Source organism: Cervus canadensis, chromosome 3 (genome assembly GCF_019320065.1).
Source record: "Cervus canadensis isolate Bull #8, Minnesota chromosome 3, ASM1932006v1, whole genome shotgun sequence".
Lineage (NCBI taxonomy): Eukaryota > Metazoa > Chordata > Mammalia > Artiodactyla > Cervidae > Cervus > Cervus canadensis.
In genome coordinates this window covers 106,340,490-106,366,377 of record NC_057388.1, presented here as the reverse complement: position 1 = coordinate 106,366,377, position 25,888 = coordinate 106,340,490, and the positions used below count along the sequence as shown (strand labels likewise).

At 41.7% G+C, this 25,888-nt stretch overlaps 1 protein-coding gene across 1 annotated transcript in view; it reads right to left on the bottom strand.

The window, feature by feature from the left end:
• Positions 1-25,888, bottom strand: part of CNTNAP2 (contactin associated protein 2) — a 2,193,843-nt gene that overhangs the window by 471,396 nt on the left and 1,696,559 nt on the right. Inside the window, exon 15 of the mRNA XM_043463954.1 lies at positions 17,412-17,568. Within this exon, the coding sequence (XP_043319889.1) occupies positions 17,412-17,568 (157 nt within the window). The remainder of the gene's footprint in view (positions 1-17,411; positions 17,569-25,888) is intronic.

The window sequence follows — 25,888 nt, the reverse complement described above, 5'->3', positions numbered from 1 at the left end:
ATTCCCTCTGGAATTCCTACCCCACAGTGTCCTTGAGAGACCCAGAAAATCATCAGCATCTTCTTAGAAGACAAAGAAGGGGTCTGAACCTTTCAACAGACGCAGGAGGGAGCTTGGGAGGTGGTCTCCAGCCCTGGGCCTGGCCCTTCAGACAGCGGCCATGCTGGTCTCAAGGATGGACTTCTCTCAGTATTGACTCAGAATTATAAGCAGGACTGAGACACAGTCAGCACAAAACTAACACATTCCTTTGGAACTGGGAAGGCTGCTCCCTGCAAGAAAGATTGGCTAGTTCATATTATGGTTTTCCTTTCCCTTAGTATATTCCTCAACTTATTTTTTTTTTCATTTTTGTTTCATTTTTGTTTCAATATTTGCAATTTGCCTTGACATGCATATTTAAAATGTAACAAGGATTCAGTGTGATTATTGTAATGCTTCCTATACCAGAAATATATACTAGGGATAGTCCGCAATGGGGATAATTTGTAGGTGACTAATTGGGACCCGAAAGGATCATTCTTAACAATTTCCTCTGGAGTGTTTTCTTTCTCTCAAAGGGCTTATAAGTTCTCTTTGATTTGCAAAAATGCACACTCTAAAGTCCCACCCCAGTGTCTTGGACTTACTCTGTATTCTCTTCGGTGAATCCCTCTCTCATATTTGTGTACAACTCTGTGAAGAGTGGGCTCTCAATAAATGTATGTTGAATAAATCCACCTCAGTTGTATTTATTTGGCCTGTTGTTGTTATTTAGTCACTAAGTGATGTCTGACTCTTTTGAGACCCCATGGACTGCAGCCCACTGGGCCCATTGCTTGTCCTTTATTAGTCTCATGAGGTTTTGAAATTTAGAAGCCTAAGAAAATAGCAACAAATACTGCATAAAATACGAATCTTCATAAAACTCTGTGTGGAGCTGATACTCTTATTCTCATTTTATGGACACGAAAACAGAGGTGAGACAAGTTAAGTACACAAGTTGCCAAAGTCATTCAGCTAAGAGCAGCAGAGGTGGCATCGTCTTTTACTGTCACTGGTACTAGCAGAGGGATTAGTAGATACTCACTGAATAATGTGTCAAATGAATTAATGAAATAAATGACTCTCAAAAAATCTATTTTATAATAACAATTTCATCCAGGTCCTTAGGAAATAGGATAATTTCCACGCAATGCAGTAAGCTGGCCAAAATACGTCCAAATAATAATAAGAGAAAATAATAGTGCTTATCATCTCCAGGCATTGTCTTAGCTATGAAGCCTTGCTGCTAATAGGGCTGTGGCTGTCTGGATCGTGAGGAGTTTAACAGACTGCAAATAACAGATTGAGGCCAGATTAAGAATGGCCTGCAATGAAGGCTAATGGTGTCTGCCATAAAATAGAGCTATTACAATTGGAAATCCCATAAGGCCCATAACATCCCTCTTTAATTCATTAGTTATTATGAAAATAAGAAAAGGGATAAAGCCTTCATTATCCAATCATTTCTCTGCCTGTCAATTAAAATTTTAAAAGGATGGGAAGAGGATCAGGTCCGTGAAACTATAATTTTGAAGGATCAAGAAGATGTCGTCTTACATCTAACTTTCAGCAGGTGGCACAAACATTAATGCTAACTCCCCACCCTGTGTTTCTGAGGACCACATGTCTGGATACATAAATGGATATTTCTGGGTCTTCAAAATTACTTTCTTCAGCAGTATAATCACCCAACTGAAGGGTATCTGATCACAGGTAAGAACAGGCAGCCAATCCTCTCTGGTCAAGAGGGCCATACACAGAAGACCCAACATGTCCTCTGCACAGGCTTGAAGCTCCCCCATCAGCAAGCAGTGCTCAGGCAGGAGTGTGAGTTGGCCCCGAGTACCTTTACGGGACATACTCTTCAGTCATCTGCAAGGCTATTTTATCAGTCAGCCTTGACTTTACACCAATACAAAACAGAGAAAAAAAGCTTTGCAGCATCTTTTCACTTACATTAGCACAGTAGAAGGTAGACCTTAGCTTTCTATTGCTGCCATAGCAAATTATCACAAACTGAGTGGTTTAAAACAACACAGAGTTATCTTACAGCTCTGTAGACTGGGCTTCCCTGGTGGCTGAGACAGTAAAGAGTCCACATGCAATGAGGGAGACGTGGGTTTGATCCCTGGGTTTTGGGAAGATCCCCTGGAGGAGGGCATGGCAACCTACTTCAGTATTCTCGCCTGGAGAATCCCCATGAACAGAGGAGCCTGGTGGGTTACAGTCCACGGGGTCACAGAGAGTCCAACATGACTGAGTGACTAAGCCCAGCACAACACAGCTCTGTAGACTGAAATTCCCACGTAAGTCTGACTGCGCTAAGATCAAGGTGTTGTCAGGGTCAAGTTGTTCTTCTGGAGCTTCTATGACAGAATCCATATTCTTTTCTTTTCCAGATTTTAGAAAATGCCTACATTTTTTGGCTCATGGACACCCTCTTTCTTCTTCAAAAATAGCAATATACCATCTCTCTGGTACTTTTTCTGTCATTAGATGTCAGATTTTTTTTGTGATCATAGCTGGGACTCATCTGATTAGACTGGGCCCACCCTAACAATCCAGGATAATTTCCCATCTCCAGGTTCTCATCCTTAGCCACATTCTGAGAGTCCCTTCTGCCAGGTAAGGGGACATTACACAGGGTCTGAGGATTAGGATGTGACCATCTTTGGGAACCGTTATCCTCCCTACCACACTAGCCTACAGTCAAAGTGCATCATTTTCAGTGCTGACAAAGACAGGTGGGCAAATACTATCACCCAAGCTCATTTCCTCAGCTTTTCCAAACACTCTGTATTTCCATCTCAATCATTTACCTCCCTGCATAAGAGAGTGAAAAAGCTGGCTTAAAACTCAGCATTCAAAAAACTAAGATCATGGCATCCAGTCCCATCCCTTCATGGCAAATAGATGGGGAAACAGTGAAAGCATCGACAGATTTTATTTTCCTGGGCTCCAAAGGCACTGCAGACAGTGACTTCAGCTATGAAATTAAAAGACTCTTGCTTCTTGGAAAGAAAGCTATGGCAAACCTAGACAGTGTATTAAAAAGCAGAGACATAACTTTGTCAACAAAGATCCATATAGTCAAAGCTATGATTTTTCCAGAGGTCATGTAAGGAGTTGGATCATAAAGAAGCCTGAGCACCAAAGGATTGATGTTTTTGAACTGTAGTGTTGGAGAAGACTCTTGACAGTCCCTTGGACTGCAAGGAGATCAAACTAGTCAATCCTAAAGGAAATCATTCCTAAAGGAAATCAATTCATTGGAAGGACTGATGCTGAAGCTGAAGCTCCAATACGTTGACTACCTGATGCAAAGAGCTGACTCATTGGAAAAGACCCTGATGCTGGGAAAGATTGAAGGCAAAAAGAGAAGAGGACAGTAGAGGAAGGATGGTTAGACAGATTCACTGTTTCCATTGTTTCCCCATCTAGTTGCCTTGAAGTGATGGGACCAGATGCCATGATCTTAGTTTTTTGAATGTTGAGTCTTACTCCAGCTTTTTCACTGATGAAAATGTGATGATCAATTTTATCTTTCAGTGGGACACAGAGTAAAGAAAGAAATAGGCTTCACCATGTGTGGATTCCCTACAAACCACACTGACAACCTGCCTCACTGTTGCTTCGTCAGCACTTTGCTTTCAACTGAGTGACGCATCTTTTAATTTGAGCCTTTTCTCATGATTGATTTTTAGGAAGAATGCAATTTTTTTCCTGGCAAATGTAATAATAGCTCTCCCTCTTTTTAAAGCATGTTGGAGAGAGGGATGCTGATGGAAAATGAACTGTGCTTTCTTATAAATCTCTCTTGGATCTTAGCTCTGTTTTTTCTCAAGATCACTAAATAACGCATTCTGTTGAAGTCCATTTAGCATTCTGTGGGTAGTTGTATCTATTTCGGGAACCCATGGCACACTCTGAGAATTTGACAGGCTCACACCTGATTAATCCCTCTCCCTTTCCTGTCATCAATATTATTTAGGGGCACTGGTCAAACCATATTGACACTCTGCTGACATCTTCTCTGGTGCCCAATTACCTTTCTGTCAGGATACAATCCAAAAGGTGACAGGAGAATTCTATGCTGTGCCAAGCAAGTTGGCACCAAAATGTCCCTGAGACAGAATATAATTTATCATTTTTATGCTTCTTCTGAAAACTAAGAGAGACATCTCCCTGTCCTCGATGCCAAGGGGTCTTTTAACTCACAGGCTGTGCTGTACCTTGACTATCTGGCACCTGCTGGATGAGCCTGGCTGATACTTTGTTTCACATCCCGAGGTGGATTCCTGATGAAACAGCAGAAGCCGTTCCCTTGGGCTCTTAGCCCTGACCCACATATTGGAAAGCAGTTCCTCTTCTGAATGAGTTTAGCTGCTAGATGTTTTGAGGGAAAATCCTGTTCAGATGCATCTTTACAGTACAGAAAATCTGGCCAGTGAACTTCAGTAAAGTATAAGGAGTTCTACCCAGGGCTGTAGAACCTTTCTGCAGTCCATTCTGGCAATGCTGTGATACTGAAATGCATGCTGTGGGGCTAAAAGGGATTAAAATAAAGTTTTCTTTTTCTTTCTTCTTTTTTAAATTTTAAGATGGCCTTCATTAGATCAAAAGGGCATCTGCATTTATGTATCTAAAAGGGAAATGTATCAGTAGCTACCCATTTTAATATTTTATTTTATATGCACATACTCATTTGAGTATTAACTACTGTCTTGGCCTTTTTAGCAACTGGAAGAGCAGTATTCATAAGTGACATCATGACAGAACTCTGAGTGTGTGATGGGAGTGTGCTTACAGGACGTAGTCAAAACAATGACAAAATAAATGTTTTTTAGAGTATTTACCAGTGAAATACAGATGTGCATTCTCACTTAGGAGTGTCCTCTCATTTAAACATCAAATCTATCACATAATGTAGGCATTATCACCATTTCAATTCTTTTCTAAGGAGATGATCACAGAGCGCTTTTGCTTTATTTATTTATTTATTTAATTTTTTAAAATTTTTTTATTAGTTGGAAGCTAATTACTTCACAACATTTCAGTGGGTTTTGTCATACATTGATATGAATCAGCCATAGATTTACACGTATTCCCCATCCCGATCCCCCCTCCCACCTCCCTCTCCACCCGATTCCTCTGGGTCTTCCCAGTGCACCAGGCCCGAGCACTTGTCTCATGCATCCCACCTGGGCTGGTGATCTGTTTCACCATAGATAGTATACATGCTGTTCTTTTGAAATATCCCACCCTCACCTTCTCCCACAGAGTTCAAAAGTCTGTTCTGTATTTCTGTGTCTCTTTTTCTGTTTTGCATATAGGGTTATCGTTACCATCTTTCTAAATTCCATATATATGTGTTAGTATGCTGTAATGTTCTTTATCTTTCTGGCTTACTTCACTCTGTATAAGGGGCTCCAGTTTCATCCATCTCATTAGAACTGATTCAAATGAATTCTTTTTAATGGCTGAGTAATATTCCATGGTGTATATGTACCACAGCTTCCTTATCCATTCATCTGCTGATGGGCATCTAGGTTGCTTCCATGTCCTGGCTATTATAAACAGTGCTGCGATGAACATTGGGGTGCACGTGTCTCTTTCAGATCTGGTTTCCTCAGTGTGTATGCCCAGAAGTGGGATTGCTGGGTCATATGGCAGTTCTATTTCCAGTTTTTTAAGAAATCTCCACACTGTTTTCCATAGTGGCTGTACTAGTTTGCATTCCCACCAACAGTGTAAGAGGGTTCCCTTTTCTCCACACCCTCTCCAGCATTTATTGCTTGTAGACTTTTGGATAGCAGCCATCCTGACTGGCGTGTAATGGTACCTCATTGTGGTTTTGATTTGCATTTCTCTGATAATGAGTGATGTTGAGCATCTTTTCATGTGTTTGTTAGCCATCTGTATGTCTTCTTTGGAGAAATGTCTGTTTAGTTCTTTGGCCCATTTTTTGATTGGGTCATTTATTTTTCTGGAATTGAGCTGCAGGAGTTGCTTGTATATTTTTGAGATTAATCCTTTGTCTGTTTCTTCATTTGCTATTATTTTCTCCCAATCTGAGGGCTGTCTTTTCACCTTACTTATAGTTTCCTTTGTAGTGCAAAAGCTTTTAAGTTTCATTAGGTCCCATTTGTTTAGTTTTGCTTTTATTTCCAATATTCTGGGAGGTGGGTCATAGAGGATCTTGCTGTGATTTATGTCGGAGAGTGTTTTGCCTATGTTCTCCTCTAGGAGTTTTATAGTTTCTGGTCTTACATTTAGATCTTTAATCCATTTTGAGTTTATTTTTGTGTATGGTGTTAGAAAGTGTTCTAGTTTCATTCTTTTACAAGTGGTTGACCAGTTTTCCCAGCACCACTTGTTAAAGAGGTTGTCTTTTTTCCATTGTATATCCTTGCCTCCTTTGTCAAAGATAAGGTGTCCATAGGTTCGTGGATTTATCTCTGGGCTTTCTATTCTGTTCCATTGATCTATATTTCTGTCTTTGTGCCAGTACCATACTGTCTTGATGACTGTGGCTTTGTAGTAGAGTCTGAAGTCAGGCAGGTTGATTCCTCCAGTTCCATTCTTCTTTCTCAAGATTACTTTGGCTATTCGAGGTTTTTTGTATTTCCATACAAATTGTGAAATTCTTTGTTCTAGTTCTGTGAAAAATACCGTTGGTAGCTTGATAGGGATTGCATTGAATCTATAGATTGCTTTGGGTAGAATAGCCATTTTGACAATATTGATTCTTCCAATCCATGAACACGGTATGTTTCTCCATCTGTTTGTGTCCTCTTTGATTTCTTTCATCAGTGTTTTATAGTTTTCTATGTATAGGTCTTTTGTTTCTTTAGGTAGATATACTCCTAAGTATTTTATTCTTTTTGTTGCAATGGTGAATGGTATTGTTTCCTTAATTTCTCTTTCTGTTTTTTCATTGTTAGTATATAGGAATGCAAGGGATTTCTGTGTGTTAATTTTATATCCTGCAACTTTACTATATTCATTGATTAGCTCTAGTAATTTTCTGGTAGAGTCTTTAGGGTTTTCTATGTAGAGGATCATGTCATCTGCAAACAGTGAGAGTTTCACTTCTTCTTTTCCTATCTGGATTCCTTTTACTTCTTTTTCTGCTCTGATTGCTGTGGCCAAAACTTCCAACACTATGTTGAATAGTAGTGGTGAGAGTGGGCACCCTTGTCTTGTTCCTGATTTCAGGGGAAATGCTTTCAATTTTTCACCATTGAGGGTGATGCTTGCTGTGGGTTTGTCATATATAGCTTTTATTATGTTGAGGTATGTTCCTTCTATTCCTGCTTTTTGGAGAGTTTTAATCATAAATGAGTGTTGAATTTTGTCAAAGGCTTTCTCTGCATCTATTGAGATAATCATATGGTTTTATCTTTCAATTTGTTAATGTGGTGTATTACATTGATTGATTTGCGGATATTAAAGAATCCTTGCATTCCTGGGATAAAGCCCACTTGGTCATGGTGTATGATTTTTTTAATATGTTGTTGGATTCTGTTTGCTAGAATTTTGTTAAGGATTTTTGCATCTATGTTCATCAGTGATATTGGCCTGTAGTTTTCTTTTTTTGTGGCATCTTTGTCTGGTTTTGGAATTAGGGTGATGGTGGCCTCATAGAATGAGTTTGGAAGCTTACCTTCATCTGCAATTTTCTGGAAGAGTTTGAGTAAGATAGGTGTTAGCTCTTCTCTAAATTTTTGGTAGAATTCAGCTGTGAAGCCATCTGGCCCACAGAGCGTTTTTGCAACTTGTTCAAGGTCACTAAGCTAGCCACAGAAAGAAGACTCAAAACCAGATTACATTTAGAAAACAATTTGAACTTATTTATGATAAAATTGTACTCTCGTGGCTCAGATGGTTAAAAATCTGCCTGCAATGTAGGAGGATTCAAGTTCGATACCTGAGTGGGGAAGATCCCCTAGAGAAGGGAATGGCTACTCACTCCAGTATTCTTGCCTGGAAAATCCCATGGATAGAGGAGCCTGGCGGGCTCCAGTCCATGGGGTCACAAAGAGTCAGACACAATAATACCTATGTTGTATGATAGATTTGATGTTAAAATGAGAGGATACTCCTAAGTGACAGTGCACATGTGTATTTCACTGGTAGGTTAGGTTTAGTTGCTCAGTCCTGTCTGACTCTTGCAATCCCATGGACTGTAGCCCATGAAGCTCCTCTGTCCATGGAATTCTCCAGGCAAGACTACTGGAGTGGGTTGCCATTTCCTTCTCCATTTCACTGGTAAATACTCCCCAAACATTTATTTTGTCATTGCTTTCACTACTTTCATTATAAAATTACTCTTAAAGTAAAATCAAAATGAGATTTCTTAAAAACCAAATAAAGAACAGCATAGAGGTGAGTAAAAGTAGATAATAAAATTGAAATCATACACTCAAGTTCATGGCAGCATTATTGACAATTGCTAAGAAGCAGCAGCAAACCATGTGTCTACTGATGAAAGACGAAATGTGGTATACACATACAATAAAATAGTATTCGGACTTAAAGAGAAGGGAGATTCTGATACATGCAACAACATAGTAGTCATGTATGAATGTGAGAGTTGGACCATAAAGAAAGCTGAGCACCAAAGAATTGATGCTTTTGAACTGTGGTGTTGGAGAAACCTCTTGAGAGTCCCTTGGACCACGAGGAGATCAAATCAGCCAATGCTAAAAGAAATCAATTTTGAATATTCATTGGAAGGACTGGTGCTGAAGCTGAAGCTCCAGTACTTGGGCTACCTGGTGCAAAGAGCCAACCCACTGGAAAAGGCCCTATTGCTGGGAAAGATTGAGGGCAGGAGGAGAAGAGTATGACAGAGGATGAGATGGTTGGATGGCATCACAGACTCAATGGATATGAGTTTGAGCCAGCTTCAGGAGATGGTGAAGGACAGGGTAGCCTGGCGTGCTGCAGTCCATGAGGTCACAAAGAGTTGGACACCACTGAATGACTGAACAACAATGGCATGAAAGAACCTTGAGGCCATTATGCTAAGTGAAATAAGACTGCATGATTCCATTTACATGAGGTACCAGAACAGTAGAATTCATAGAGGCAGAAAGAAGAATGGTGATTACTAGCAGCTGGGGGCAGGGAGAAATGGGGAGTTATTTTATAAGGGATAGAGAGTTTCGATTTTGCAAGATGAAAAGACCTCTGGAGATGGATTGTGGCATTGGTTGCACAACAAAGTGAATGTACTTAATACCACTGAACTATACTTAAAAATTTGGTAAGATAGTCAATTTATATATATATATGTTTTATCGCAGTTTTAAATATTGGAAGAAATTAAATCACACTGTATATAGTACAAATGTTAAAATTTCTACAGACTTCATATCTTGCTGGTTAACATCTAAGCATGAGTCTGGAGTTTGTGTGCCCTGGGTCTGAATCTCTGCTATCCCTCTTGTTAACTGTGTGACCTTGTGGAAGTAATTTAAGCTCTCTGGGGTTTAATTGCCTCATTTGCAAAATGAGGAAAAACAGCACCTTCCTCATTGGGTCAATGTGATGTTTAAATGGCATGATACATTTAAACACTTTAGAACAGTGTCTGGTGCATAATTAGCACTCAATAAATGTTCACTATTGTTATTGTTGAACAACGTGAGGGATGAGATGTGCATAGAAATATTTCACTTTGAGTAACACTGAACATGTTTCAAAGAAAAATATTATTGAGAAAATTAGAAGAAATGATCAACGATGAGAAAATGTAGAATAAATACTTTTCAAAGTATTCCAAATATTTTGCTGTTAGTGATTTGATAATCAGCTGAGCTGATCATTTGTGAAGGTTCTGGCTTTGAAAAAATGAAGAGATTCTGCTGCCTATAAACATTGTCATGGGTTATTTCTGGCCCAGGAAAAAGCTCACCAGACACATCAGTTCCTTTCAGGGCCCATGGAGTAGGGCACGGCCAGTTAGTATATGACTGACCTTTCTACCGTGGAATTCTCCAGGCAAGACTACTGGAGTGGGTAGCTATTTTCTTCTCCAGGGGAATCTTCCCGACCCAGGGATTGAACCCAGGTCTCCTGCATCACAGGCAGATTCTTTACCGTCCCAGTGAGGTGAGAACTGATTACTAATCGTACCACATGCTCCCATGTCTGTGCTCATCTTGGCCAGCAAACACTTGTCCAGAAATTCTACAAGTACAGTGTGAGACGGGCGCTGAAGCAGCGAACGGCCTGCCTTCCCTGCAGCTCCATTTTGGAATCACTAGTGTCCGATATGATGATTTAGCTCATTGAGCCAGGCTGTCTGAGGCCAGGAATTACCCAGTGGTGGGCACTTAGCTGAGACCAGGCTCACTTAATTAGGATTCTGGCACTGTAGGTGGGAATATTTACTATTGCTGTGAATAGTAAATCATAAATGTTAAATTACATCCAATCTCAGAAATAACTGTGCAAAACTTCTCAAGGCATAATCAGGCGATTATTGAGATGGTTATAGTTCTTGCAGCCCATTGCCACTTTGCTGTGAGACAGAAGTATGCTCAGAGCTACAATCTAATTTATCTCAGCTTCATTTTTGTGTGTTTTACTCTAGTAAATAAGAATAAATGCTTAATCTAAGCTTTAGAGTCCTTTAAAAAAGAACATATAATATGTGGTCTATTGTTTAAGCTTTAAATTTAAAACTTATATATAACTAGTGAAAACATTAAATTCATATATCATTAAAAGAGATAAAAACAACATGAGTAGTCTTCCTAGACCATGATATTGTAGAAAAACACTGGACTGGAAGTTTGGAAATCTGGGTCTTATTCTTCTCTCTACTTATTTCCAATGTAATTGGAAGTAAAATTTTCCTGGGCCCCAATTTATGCATCTGTGCTTTAAGAAATTCTTAATGATTCCATCAGTCCTACTCTTGGATATATACCCATACCAAACTCAAATTAAAAAAATATACATGCAGCCCAGTGTCCATAGCAGCACTATTACAATAGCCAAGACATGGTGGCGATCTACATGTCCACAGACAGATGAATGGATAAAGAAGGTATAGTACAAACACACAATGGAATATTACTTAGCCATAAAAAAGAATGAAACAATGCCATTTACAGCAGTACGGATAGACCTGGAGATCATCATACTAAGCAAAGTACAGCCAGAAAGAGAAAGGCAAATACCATATAACATTTATATGTGGAACCTAAATGAGAGACAAATCAAACTCTCTATGAAACAAAACAGACTATAGACCTGGAGAACAGACTTACGGTTGCCAAGGGAAGGAGAGATAAAGGTATGTATATATATAGGCACATACATATGTAAATACATATATATATACACAGACGATATGTATATATGTATAACTGAGTCATTTTGTGTAACTGAATCATTTTGCTGTCCAGAAGACATGAACACGACATTGTAAATCAACTATACTTCCATACAATTTTTAAAAAAGAAAGTTTTTAATGATTTTAGCTAGAGTTCCATTCATCATTTAGGTAATAAAAATAGCATACCCTACAGCAATTTTAAATGTTCATTCATGATAGCACTTTGCCAGACCTTGACATGAATTGGGAAGTACCATCTATATTGTGTGGATATGAAAAATTAGAGAACCGAAATGCCCTGACTTAGATCTCACACAGAGGAAATAGCAAAGGAGAACTTTGTACCTACTTTGGTCTCTCAGTTCAGTTCAGTTCAGTTGCTCAGTCGTGTCTGACTCTTTGTGACCCCATGAATCGCAGCACTCCAGGCCTCCCTGTCCATCACCAACTCCCGGAGTTTACTCAAACCCATGTCCATCGAGTCGGTGATGCCATCCAACCATCTCATCCTCTGTCATCCCCTTCTCCTCCTGCCCTCAATCTTTCCTAGCATCAGGGTATTTTCAAATGAGTCAGCTCTCTGCATCAGGTGGCCAAAGTACTGGAGTTTCAGCTTCAGCATCAGTCCCTCCAATGAACACTCAGGACTGATCTCCTTTAGGATGGACTGGCTGGATCTCCTTGCAGTCCAAGGGACTCTCAAGAGTCTTCTCTAACACTACAGTTCAAAAGCATCAATTCTTCAGCAATCAGTTTTCTTTATAGTCCAACTCTCACATCCATACATGACCACTGGAAAAATCATAGCCTTGATTAGACGGACCTGTGTTAGCAAAGTAATATCTCTGCTTTTTAATATGCTGTCTACGTTGGTCACAACTTTCCTTCCCAGGAGTAAGCATCTTTTAATTTCATGGCTGCAGTCATCATCTGCTGTGATTCTGGAGCCCAAAGAAATAAAGTCTTGACACTGTTTCCACTGTTTCTCCATCTATTTCCCAAGAAGTGATGGGACTGGATGCCATGATCTTAATTTTCTGAATGTTGAACTTTAAGCCAACTTTTTCACTCTCCTCTTTCACTTTCATCAAGAGGCTTTTTAGTTCCTCTTCACTTTCTGCCATAAGGGTGGTGTCATCTGCATATCTGAGGTTATTGATATTTCTCCCAACAATCTTGATTCCAGCTTGTGCTTCCTCCAGCTCAGCGTTTCTCATGATGTACTCTGCATATAAGTTAAATAAGCAGAGTGACAATATACAGCCTTGACATACTCCTTTTCCTGTTTGGAACCAGTCTGTTGTTCCATGTCCAGTTCTAACTGTTGCTTCCTGACCTGCATACAGGTTTCTCAGGAGGCAGGTCAGATGGTCTGGTGTTCTCATCTCTTTCAGAATTTTCCACAGTTTATTGTGATCCACACAGTCAAAGGCTTTGGCATAGTCAATAAAGCAGAAATAGATGTTTTAGTTTAATGAAATGATTTTTCTGATTGAGGTAAGATTACTGGTAGAAGCAACTTTCTTAGCTGGATATGGACCCTGAAAACATGAGATTCAGTAGAACCTCTGCCTTCGTTATTTGTTGTTGTTGTTGTTCAGTCACCAAGTCATGTCTGATTCTTTGTGACCCCGTGGACTGCAGCACACCAGGCTCCCCTGTCCTTCACTGTCTCCTGGAGCTTGTTCAAACCCATTTCCATCGAGTCGGTGATGCCATCCAACCATCTCATCCTCTGTCGTCCCCTTCTCCTCCCGCCTTCAATCTTCCCCTGCATCAGGGTCTTTTCCAGTGAGTTGGCTCTTTGCATCAGGTGGCCAAAGTATTTGAGTTTCTATTTTCATGTCACTACAGATGTTGTTTCACACGTGTGGGTTTCACGTGGGTGTGTGCACCAGACTTTCCTTTTCCTGAGTCTTCATCTGCCCTCTGTGGTAGGATGAAAAGAGCTGGATACCAGTGACCATGGAGCTACAGTCTGTGTAGCCTGGACAGTGAGCCAGCCAGAAATGCTCCCTGGTTCTGCCCATCGTGGAAGGGGGAGGCTGCAGGAGTCTACTTCCTACCCGGGTTCTGGCTTCCTCCCTCTTCCGGCAGGACCCCCGGACAATGCAGTAAACCCCTGGCCCTGCGCTCAGCCTTCCTGGTGCCCTAAGAATCTGATGGCTCCACCGACAAAGCTGTTTTCATTCTTGCCCTGTGAGGGGGGAGAAGCCAGGCGTTCTGTGAAACCCTGTGCCCAGCACAAGAGCCTGGTCCAGCATCTCTCTGAGAGCTGATGGGGTTAGTGGACCTAGACTTTCTCTTCTCTTGATGATCTCTGGTTTGTAAGTTTCTCTGACAAAGCCTGTTCTGTGTCACTGCCTCACGGTATTGTGGAATTCGACATGTGCCCTGTGGCATGGCAGGTCGAGAAAGCACAGGGACCCCTTTACCTGGTGCCTTTTCATTTCTTAAGATTCATTTGGAACCGGTAAGAATTGCAATGAAAATTACATAATTAAGAATTGCAATCAGCTATGTATTCACACTGTACAATTCACAGAATATTATTTTCCTAGTCCACATTCTATTTAACTCTCACAGTAGTCTACCAGTTAAGATTCAGTTTTACTATACAGACCACAAACCTAAATTTAAGGCTGGCTAAACGCCTCCCCTCAAAGTGGCAGATCTGGACCTAATGTAAAGTTTTCTGCTTCCAGGAACTTTGGTTCACATCTCTAGAAACAGATCTGTTCATTCTGAAATACTGAAAGCATCAACAGTATAGGTATTTTCCAGGTGCTGGTGAATTCAAAGCCCAAGAAGACATCACCAAAAGCTTCCTTTCTTGTGCCGAATAGGAAAGATCATTTTAATAGTTATTTATTGTAAACATACTCATTTTACTTTTCAGTTTGCTCAAGATACAGTGCTCCTACTATGAGACATTAGACCATCTTAAAAGAGCAAAAGGGTGAGGATGTCTTAGCTCTACTCAACCCGAAGGAAACAAGACATCAGCCATGTCCAAGTCCCTGAGCAACTGTGAAAAGTTACGATCTAATCAAGAGCTTGCAGAGGCATGTGTCTGAGTGAGGCTGAACAGGTCTGTCTACAACATCTTCTCATGGATGATCTGAATTCAGGTTTGTTCTTGGAGTTCAGGTACTATCCTCCCTGGCGGCTCAGACGGTAAAGCGTCTGCCTACAATGCGGGAGACCTGGGTTCAAGCCTTGGGTTGGGAAGAATATCCCGGAGAAGGAAATGGCAACCTACTCCAGTATTCTTGCCTGGAAAATCCCATGGATAGAGGAGCCTGGTGGGCTACTGTCCATAAGGTCACAAAGAGTCGGACATGACTGAGCGACTTCACTTTCACTTTCATGTTCTTGTAAGTGCATTGCTCTGAAGCCTGAATGTCTTACCAGTGATCCCACAAATGGTGCCCCTCTGGGTTTAGACACGGTGCTACGCTGGTATTATAATATGTTATGTCATGTCAAACTTAATATTTTCAAAGCCGAACCCATCATCTACCCACTGAACGGTTATTCCTTTGCCTGGTAAGGAATTTAACTATTTCTAGGTGCCCAGTGGGGAGCCTACCCAGACCCGTCTCTTTCTTCTTACATAGTCATAACTATCAAGTCCTGGAGGGACCACTTCCCGAATATCACATATATTCCACCATTTCCACTGTCTGGTCCTCAACGCCTTTCAAGAACCCTCGTGACTTCCTTTTGCTGGATCTCTCCCCCACTCCCCACCCTCTCCATCAAGGCAACCTCCACAGGGCTCACTGCAGTAAATCCATCTCCCACCACCCACGGAAAAGAACGGCAGCTCTAGTGTTCGCTGCCCACTGCTCAGCCTCAATGAACATTCTCCTCTCTTCTCCACATCACAGCCCAGATCTAAGGCCCTGATGGCTCCCCAAACTGGCTGTCCTCACTCCTGCCTCTCCTCCAAGTCAATCTTGCAAGGAAGAGTGTGCCCCGCACACCTTCAAGCATCCCTGACTCATAAGGACTGTCCTAGCTCCTCTCCACTCTCCCTCAGTTGGACTTCAGTTTCCTTGCACTGGTTTTGTTGGACCCTGCGATGTCTTCATCAGAGCGCTGGTTGTATTATGTTGTCTATCTGTGTGTGTGTGTGTGTTTTCCCAACTAGTTTTTGAGTCCTTGAGGACAAACACCATGCTCTATTTGCTACTATATCCCGAGCCCCTGGGACGACATCTGACAAAAACAAATTTCACTTGGATTCACGCACGAGATCTCCTTTTTCTTTTTGAATATCTCAACTCCCCTCCATACAGCAGGACAAAAGCACTGAACAGTGTAGGTTGCTTGAACAATGAACCATCTGGGAATAAGGCTCTCCCTTCTGGTCTGGGAGGCTGCACCAAAGTCTGCTCCCCGAAGGCTCTGAGAGTCAAAGCTGAGCAGATGAATGAATCTGCGCAAACCCGCAGAACCTACTTGCAGACATGCAAATAGTAAGAAGTGACAAGAACATAGGTCGGAGAAGGGGTTCCTGTTACTGCCAGTCTCTGTTTTATTCCCAGAACCTAGAAGACTCCCTGAAGAAGGAAATGGCAACCCACTCCAGTATTCTTGCCTGGAGAATCCTGTGGACAGAGGAGCCTGGTGGGCTGCCGTCCGTGGGGTCACATAGAGTGGGACATGACTGAAGTGACTTAGCAGCAGCAGCAGCAGAAGACTCCCTGGCACAAAAGAGCTCCATCAATATCAATGTGAGTGAAGGACTGACTGAGTCGACAGACTGCCTGACCGAAAAGTCACCTTTGAAGACTGGGTCTCTCTGATTTCATTCTCCTGACTTCTAGTCTTCCTATAGTGTATCAATGTGTGTACATGTGTGCATGTGCTTGTAGACACATCTTTCAAACAAAATTAAAAAGTGAATATATCATTATTTCCTCTTGACCATAAACCACCGTTAAAGAGTAATGATAGCTATTTATACACATGCACAGAAATTCTAAGCCACTGAAATGTATAGCCTCTGTAATAATATCATTTATTTTAAAAAAAAATGGCTTTTGGAAAATAGGTAGGCATCCAACCTGACAAGCACACAACTTTACAGGAAGAACTAGTTTTCAGTTAACTGGTAGGATGAACTTATCTTGTAAACCGTCCTCTAAGTAGTTAGTATCAATTAAAACCGGGGCAACTGTAGGCAACTGTAATCAGTCACTTGAAGAAATTCGGGGCCCTGCTCTCTGCTGCCACCCAGAGGCAGGGATGGAGCATAGCCATCTCTTCCCGTGTTACTAGATGTGCGCTTTATGGAAAGAACCAGACTCAGGCTTACATTTTCCACTCAAAACTTCTGGGGCCTTTTCCCCCACAGAATGACAGCTGATTTATCTTTATCTATTACGGACACAGACACAGCCATTCGCCGTGAAGCAGGACAAAAGCCAGTAGAGGGATGAAAGAAACCCCAAATAGATCTTCTTTGAACTGATTTGTATCAGAGTTATAAACAGTTCAAGGCATGAAAGAAAAGCAGGCTGGCAAGCACTGTTGCTGAAGACGGGAGCAAAGCACCATCTTCCCTTTCTTTTCCCACCTCTGTCTTTTTTTTTTCTCCCTCATCCAGCTCCTCAAAGCAAACGCGGTAGGAGGTGGGAGCACTCACTGTAGGAGGCTGTTTGGGCTTGCACACGCCTGCACGCGGCTCCCTGCCCGTGGCCACCCCCTGTATTGTCACAAAGCACATTTTATAATGCAAATCACTGTCTACTACATGCCTCATTATTTTCCTCTCTGAATAAAATATGAATACATCAATTATGTGTTCTTCTATTTCTAAATGCATACCCTTGTAGCACTGACCTCTTTCGGCTTTTATAGTTTTCAGAACGTTCCTGACATTTGTCAGCTGGGTTAGGTCCGAACCTTTCTAACCTCCTCTCTTATTATTTCAGCACTTTTCACACTTTCTCTCCCATCTAATTAGTCTGGCCTCCAGGCAGGCTGGGAGGGGAGCTCGCGGGCCCGGCCCCTTGCACTCACCACTGCTTGTAATCCGCGTCACAGTTGCAGTAGTATCTGGGGTCCGTGCAGTTGCGCTCGATGCCGCAGGCACATTTCTGAATTCCAGGCCCAGAGCCTCCCCAGTAGTAATGCTTCTCGTTGGCTTTGCCAACCCACCAGGTGTAAGGGCTTCCATCTGCAAGAAAGGGGAAGGGCACACTGAGATGGTACCCGCACCCAGTCACCATCACGACACAGTCACATCCCCCCAGCCTAGGAGCTGCATGCTCTCTGATACCTAGACCCCCCACTCAGCCCTCTTACAAGTCACGGCGTTTCAACAGTAGGGAAGTGTAATAAGAAACTTCAGAGGGAATGGTAAGCTCAAGCTTTCCCACCAGGATAAGCACCTCTTCCTCTGAAAGATTTTACATTCAAGCTCCCGGAGCTAAGAAGCCTGTTCTGTAAAGTGGCTACCCAGATGGGGTATACCCCAAAGTGTGAGGGTGTGTTCGCCAAGCATCAATTCTCTAATGTACAACTAAGTTCATGGCGAGTTGTGCTTTTCTATGCAAGAATAGTCATGGAGATGACAGACTATCAGAGGTCAATGTGGACTTTCATCATGCCCTAGTATGATCTTATTTTCAAGTAAGCAACCTAGGTACAGAAAGGTTAAGTCATTCTTTCAATTATACAGCAGAGCAGCTCCCAGACTGGAAGTCTGACACTTTTCTTCATAAGACATTGAACAATGCTCTTTATCCCATCCTATTTTGCTTTATTATTTGGCCTAATATTCACCCATTCATTCACTCATTCATTCACTGGTCAGACATCTATTGTGTTTCCTTTATGTGTCAAACATTATAAGAAACTCAGCAGGATAATGGAGGAAAAGATACAGATTGAGTGTGGAATTTAATTATGGAGAGTAGGTGAGGAAGGGAAGTTTCCCAGAAGAGATAACGTACTGGAGCTGTGTCTTGATGGTTAGGTTACCCTGGTGAATAAGGATATAAGTGAGACAAGGACCCCCCAGGCAAAAGGAGAAAGAAGGGTAAAGTTCTGTACGGAGCACACATTGAGTAGTATATTCACTGATGGTAGAATAGGGCTGAAGAGATATATCTGAGAGGGAAGCAGGAATATGTCACATCAGACAGTGGGTGAGGGCCATAGCACAACAAACTTTGTCCAATTAAGCTATTTTGCATTGCTTTATTCTTGCTTTTCAGTGTTGATTTTCCCCTTTTTAAGAAAGCTGCACTTCATTCTGAAACTAATGGGAAACCACTGAAGTATTTTAAGCAGGGCATTTTCATGGTCACGTTTGTGTTTGTAAAGATCTGCAGTGAGATGAAAAGGCAGATTTTGGGGGATGGAGTCATGGAGGCCAGATGTGATGCTCCTGTGTTAATACCAAAGAGAAATAATAAGATTGCAGTGAAAATGGAGAGGAAGAGAACATGCAAAGCAATGTAGGAGGTACAACTGGCTTGGAACTATTTGGATTTAGGTGGGGAGATGGTGTGTGGATTAATCTCAAATTTCTGGCTCAGGTGACTAAGAGGATGGTGATGTGCTTCACCATCCAGTAGATCACAGGGAAGATGAGAAATCTAGAGAACGAAGAAGAAAAGATGATGACCCTCCTACATGAAGTGGGCAACTGGCTCTCAGAAGCATTCTCTGGGCTGAAAATCCCCTTTTAGGAGCCATCCGCCTAAATCACTGGCAGCAGGAGAGAAGTCACTGGAATCTTCTGGATTCCAGCAGCATTTAGAGAGCAGAAAAGAGGAGGAGCTGGCCATGGTGGAGGGCAAGAAAGAAGATTGTCCAAGAGGGTGGAGGAGAAACAAGCAAAGAATTTCCAGAAGAGTGGTGTGGTCAGCATCGTGAGATTTCATAGCAGAGTTCATTAAGATGAAGGTTTTAACTTTCTCTTTTAGTTTGACAGCTAGACAGGGTTTGTGGAGAGGAGTTTCAGGCGAATGATGGGAAGAAGTGGCCAGGCAGCAGCAGGCAGAGGAGGGAAGGAAAAGGAAAGGAAGGGGTGGGGGGAGACCCTGAGCACAGCTGCCTTGCAGGAGCCTGGGGACTGAACAGAATCTGGTGGAGGCCGGGCAGCCAGCAAACCCGCACTCAACAGTGAGAATCTCCATGCGTGGGGCTAAAATTCCATTCTAATCACTCGCCAGCCTTTCAGGATGCCAGTGCACACTTGTCTCAAGCACACATCTGTGCACGTGCTTGTGCTTAGAAATAAAAATCTTGCACTCTGTAAGCTATCATCTAAACCAGAGGTGCCCCAAATTTCTGCTGCCTGGGACTGGTTTCATGGAAAACGACCTTTCCACAGATCAGGGTTGGAGGCGGATGGTTTGGGGATGATAAAAGTGCATTACATTTATTGCACACTTTATTTCTGTTATGACTACATGTGTGTTAGTCGCTCAGTCGTGTCTGACTCTTTGCGACCCCATGGACTGTAGCCCGCCAGGCTCCTCTGTCCATGGGATTGTCCAGGCAAGGATACTAGATTGGGTTGCCATTTCCCTCTCTAGGGGATCTTCCCAATCCAGGGATCAAACCCGGGTCTCCTGCATGGTAGGTGGATGCTTTACTGTCTGAGCTACTAGGGAAGCCCATAGTACATAAGGATAGAAATCAGACATTGGATCCCAGAGGGCGGGACCCCTGCACAGTCAACAGCACCTAAGCAAGTAACACAATAAAGGAAGAAAAAGTCACATTGGAACTGTGTAAAAACTGCTCCTCCGTCTTCTCAGAGATGCCAATAGTTTTTCATTTCTGCTTTTTTATTTTTTTTAGAGGTAGGCGACTTAAAGTTATAAAACTGTACTGAGTTCAGGCTTGATGTAATGAATGGAGTAAAATCTCTGAACTTGGAAGGGAGTTATGCAGGTAGACTCTAACTCCATACAAATTTCCAGATTTTCCAGTTGCGTTGACTTAATTTGGAAAAGTTAACTATTTTTCCCTTTGCGAGATCATTTTTGGCACCTGATTTTTAAGAAATACATTAGACTTGATCTGGCCAATAGTGGAGAGGGTGATTTCAGCACCATGCCCTGAAGGGAGAAGAAGCCAGCTCTTCCATTCTGAAACCCTGTATCCTGTCTCTCTGGGCCCTGTCCCAGCGTACAGGGGGCTGAGTTTTCTTTTTACGGCCAAGCTGTCTTGCTTCTCTCTTCTCTTCCCATCAGAGCAGAGGAACATATCCAATTTCTGATGCTTTTTAATGTTGGAACCTTGGTCAATAATAAACTACTCTTATTTTCTTTTGGTGTAGTCTAGAGTTAAAAAAATAATGCTTAAAAATTGCATTTATGGAAACAATAAAACCTGAGTTGGGTCACTGGGTTAGTAAGCCACATCAGGTCTCTGCTGATTCCATCCCTGGCCGTGTTACAGGAAGAGGACAAAGGTGGACGGTGCCATGCTGACACTGTAAAGGCCCCTGGGGCCTTGTAGGCCACAGCCTGTCACTCAAAGTGCAGAACATGACCTGGACTGATTATCCTCTTTTGTCATCACACTGCACCTTTCCAAGCTTACCTAAAGCTAAATTCTTTCTCTGAGAAGAAATTTCGTTTACTCTCATTGCTTTGGGAAATTAGGGGATACTAACCCACATGGTGGAGGGGAAGAAACAATCAGACCACCTGAAGAACTGGAGGCGACGGCTTAGCTGGCAGGAAGCACCCTTGTCCTGCCTGTACATGAAATAGGCAATGAAAGGGTCTATCTCAGAACGTCAGTTCAATTTCTGACTGTTCCTTCCAGGTGCCAGTAGAAACAACCTACCATGGTTACATTCTTGTCACAGAGAGGGATGATAAATTGCACAGACCAGAGAAGCTGTGTGGCTCAGGATTCTTTATGGAATCAGGACAACGTCAGTCAAGGGAGCAAGGTTATCATCGGCTGCTCCTGTAGCATGGAACTCTGAGAAATGCACTATAGGGGAAGCGGAGAAAGAGCTGCCTGGTTCCCACCACACCTACAGGAAGTATCAGGAAGCCCAGGAGAGGAAGTCACACTATTAAGGGGTCTGGACCGCAGGTGTTCCAGCAGGAGCCCCACGCTAGAACCAACCTCACATGGCAGACCTCAGGTCCTGCAGAGAGGGACTCTCGACAGACATCAGAATGCAATTCAAGAAGATGATCAGCAGTGATCATGTTTCCCGTGTTCTGCGCAAGGAGACATGCTAGTGACCAGGGGAGAGGAGTTCAATTTCCCCGCCCTTTCCCCCCATCCCCTACCTTTTACTCAAGTCACCTTTGTCTTACATAGCTAATGTTCCCAGTTCGGGTGGTGCAAAATCAATGTTATTTTGTTCTCCTTCCAAGGAAAATAAGTTAAGTGCAGTACAAAATGTTTTACTGAGCTGTTTCCACATCTCCCAGGAACAGACGAATGCCAATAAGAACAACACATTCCATAGCAAAATCAAGTTGTACCCTTTGTTATTAGCACTGGCTAATTTGGTCAAATCAAATCATTATAATTTATTAACTTGGCACATATTTTATATTCAGTGAGAAGAGAATGGTTCAAATTGTGTTGAGCAAAGAACTGCCTTATTTCAGTGCTATGCTAACGAAGTGCTACTTTTTGCTTTACAGATCATTATTTACCTGTTAATTGGCATTGGAGAAAAGAAGTGAAAGGTGATAAAAATGGGAAGACTTTTTAAAAGACAAGAATAAGAAGTGGTGAGAAAAGAAACAATTTAATTACCCAGTGCTAAGAGGTCAAGAATTTCTCTGACCTCAGTATATGAAGATTTTTGTTAACTACATTGAATAGGAGTAATCCTTGCAACAAGATTATGTACTGATAAACCATGTTCAAGGTCAACTAGAAGCTAAATTATGAAAGAAAGGGATATTGTACTAAGACAGCCAGATATGGAGTGAATTAAATGATCACAGCACTTTGTACTCACTTAAGACCAGATTTTATTATGTTGAGGATTCATTATGGGTTGGATGACTGAAGAAGAGAGGAAGACAAGAGGCAACTTGGTTTACCCAAATTAAAAGAAGCCGATAGACCTCTGTTATTTTCTCCAATAACAAGCTGTTTCAGAAACACAAGGGCAAATGCATGGGGACCACTTGATACAAATGTGGTGCATACCTGTGACTTTCAGTATCTTCTTTAGAATCTCGGAGTTACGCAAAATAACCTAACAGTTTACTTACAGAAACAGTATCCTGGCATAGCTACGATAAGACCCAGTACCGTCATTGGACATTTAATTAGTTCCATTCCATCCATTTCTACAGAATATTAAAAACAATACCAGAAAGGTTTATTGTCTCCAAAATTAAAACTTAAAATCCTGTTTGGAGCTTGATGAAACTGAGCCTTATTATATCTCCTACTATCTGCTTATCTACAAATTACATTAAAAAAAAAAAAAAAAATCGCTGGGGGCTTTTTAGCAGAGGAAACAGAGCCCCCTGCTGGCAGCTCCTTTATTGTACGCCCTGGGCTCAAGCTGTCTGGATTATTTTGGCTGTCGAAGACCCCTATGGTGCAAGATCTCATTCTAAAGAAAGACTCATCCTCTGAAAAATCTACCAATACACTTCCATTCTTACCGCAGCACAACCCAATCATTTTTTCCTATACCCACCAGGGATAAGCTAATCCATGGTGACAATATGCTTTTTGTCATATGCTAACAAAACTCTGTTAGCCTTTGCCCTGCTTCATTTTGTACTTCAAGGCCAAACCTGCCTGTTACTCCAAGTGTCTCTTGACTTCCTACTTTTGCATTCCAATACCCTATGATGAAAAGGACATTTTTTTTTCTTTTCTTTTCTTTTTTTTTTTGGTGTTGGTCGTAGAAGGTCTTGTAGGTCATCATAGAACCATTCAACTTCAGCTTCTTCAGCATCAGTGGTTGGGACATAGTCTTGGATTACTATGATTACTTTATAAGCATATTGTCACCATGGATTGATTACTATGATTATAAGCATATTGTCACCATGGATTAAGTAACCACAGTAATCCAAGACTATGTCCCAACCACTGATGCTGAAGAAGCTGAAGTTGAATAGTTCTATGATGACCTACAAGACCTTCTACGACCAACACCAAAAAAAAAAAAAAAGAAAGAAAAGGAAAAAAAAATGTCCTTTTCATCATAGGGTATTGGAATGCAAAAGTAGGAAGTCAAGAGACATTTGGAGTAACAGGCAGGTTTGGCCTTGAAGTACAAAATGAAGCAGGGCAAAGGCTAACAGAGTTTTGCCAAGAGAAAGCACTGGTCATAGAAAACACCCTCTTCCAACAACACAAGAGAAGACTCTACACATGGACATCACCAGATGGTTAATACTGAAATCAGATTGATTATATTCTTTGCAGCCGAAGACAGAGAAGCTCTATTCAGTCAGCAAAGAAACGAGACTGGGAGCTGACTGTGGCTCAGATCATGAACTCCTTATTGCCAAATTCAGACTTAAATTGAAGAACATAGGGAAAACCACTAGGCCATTTAGGTATGATCTAAATCAAATTCCTTACACAGTGGAAGTGATAAATAGATTCAAGGGATTAGATCTGATAGACAGAGAGCCTGAAGAACTACGGATGGAGATTCATAACATTGTACAGGAGGCAGGGATGAAGACCATCCCCAAGAAAAAGAAAGGCAAAAAGGCAAAGAAAGCCTTACACATAGCTGAGAAAAGAGGAGAAGCAAAAGGCAAAGGAGAAAGGGAAAGAGGTACCCATCTGAATGCAGAGTTCCAAAGAATAGCAAGGAGAAATAAGAAAGCCTTCTCAAGTAAAGACAACCTTAATTGGTATAATTCTAGACAGTAGGTGCAAAACATTTTGGTACTTGTGAGAACCTTCTCCCAATGCAAATGACCTATAGAAGAAGGAAGATAAAAGAGCCCTTACCCTAAACTCCAGATTAGGCTTGGAGCAGAGAGGAAATTTGGAGGTGTTATAGCTACTACCTGACTCTTTGCGACCCCACGGACTGTAGCCTACTGGGCTCCTCCATCCATGGGATTTTCCAGGCAAGAGTACTGGAGTGGGTTGCCATTGCCTTCTCCAGGAGATCTTCCCAACCCAGGGATCGAACCCAGGTCTCCCACACTGTAGGCAGACGCTTTACCGTCTGAGCCACAAGGGAAGCCCCATAGCTACTACAGAGCTGTCCAAATAATCTGATAGGTATAACTTGAAAGATTGAGCAGACCAGAATCCCTTTTTCATTCAGTAAGAGGTGTGCACAGTCCAAGGGTTGCAGAGCCCTAAAGATGTCACTGACAGCTGTCCTTGACTCCCAGAACAGGAAGGAGGAACGGGCCACTAGTCCTGAGTTCTGGGGCTTAAGTGGAGGAAGCCTCTCTTTCTCACCATGTGAAACTGGTCCTTAACGCAATCACTTCCAGGCACCAGATCCAGGCAGCCCATCTCAGGATCCTCAGAGAAGGAGCGGGCTCAGAAGGGACATCATGAAGTGACTGCTTCTGAGATTTTTCCCTCTAGTGAGAAATCGGTATAGGGAAGGGTTTCCAACTGAACTAAAATAAGATTCATCTCAGGCTCTTGTGAACCATACAGATTTCCTGGTCTACAGAATAAGATCTACGGAATAAGAATCTCAGAGGAAATTCTTGAGACCCTGTCACTAATGTCCTAGTGATCCTTATCTTTATCCACACACTGACCTGGGGAAACGACAGTGTGGCTTCACTTCACAGAAATATTGTTCCCTTGGTACACCAGTCCAGGACCTGTTTTCTAGGTTCGATCTGATGAAGTCATAATAATACTGATCACAGCAACACCTCCACTTAAAATTTACAATTATTTTTTCTCTGAATAAGTCAGTCACTATAATCCCCCTTTTTACTTTTTGCAGTTTCATAACTACAATCCTGAGTCTGAATGCCTATATTTTACCATTTAGACTAAGAGCTTTAAAAATAAAATTAAAAATCATGTATCTTGGCATTTTCATGGGCACAAGAGCCTATCAAAAAGCCACCTATAACTTCTGTGAAATCACTTTGCTAAACCAGATAACAATATTATTTTTTGATTCCCAACCATCTAGTTCTAAGCTGTTCTGTGTTAAGAAAAAGACAAAACAAAGAATGAATCCAGAAATGTCCTGTGGAGTTCATACTGCAGACAGTGATGTGAAGTTGGGAAAACTTATAATTTTGAAGTTATAATATAAACATTCAATTTGGCATTAAAGGTGAACATATTATCTCTCTGTGATTGAATGTCACTAAACTCATTTGATTAGGGCTGAATAGAAATGAATGAAGTTGATTAGCTTCACGTTGCATCTTTCAGAATTACATCAGATTTTTACTGTATTTTATTAATTTGAATAGGGACCAAATTTAGAAATGGAGAATTGAAGTTCAGATCAAGATGGACCTGAACTGAAATGCTAATCAATTAAAAATTAATTTCACTGCATAATATTTAAATTTATT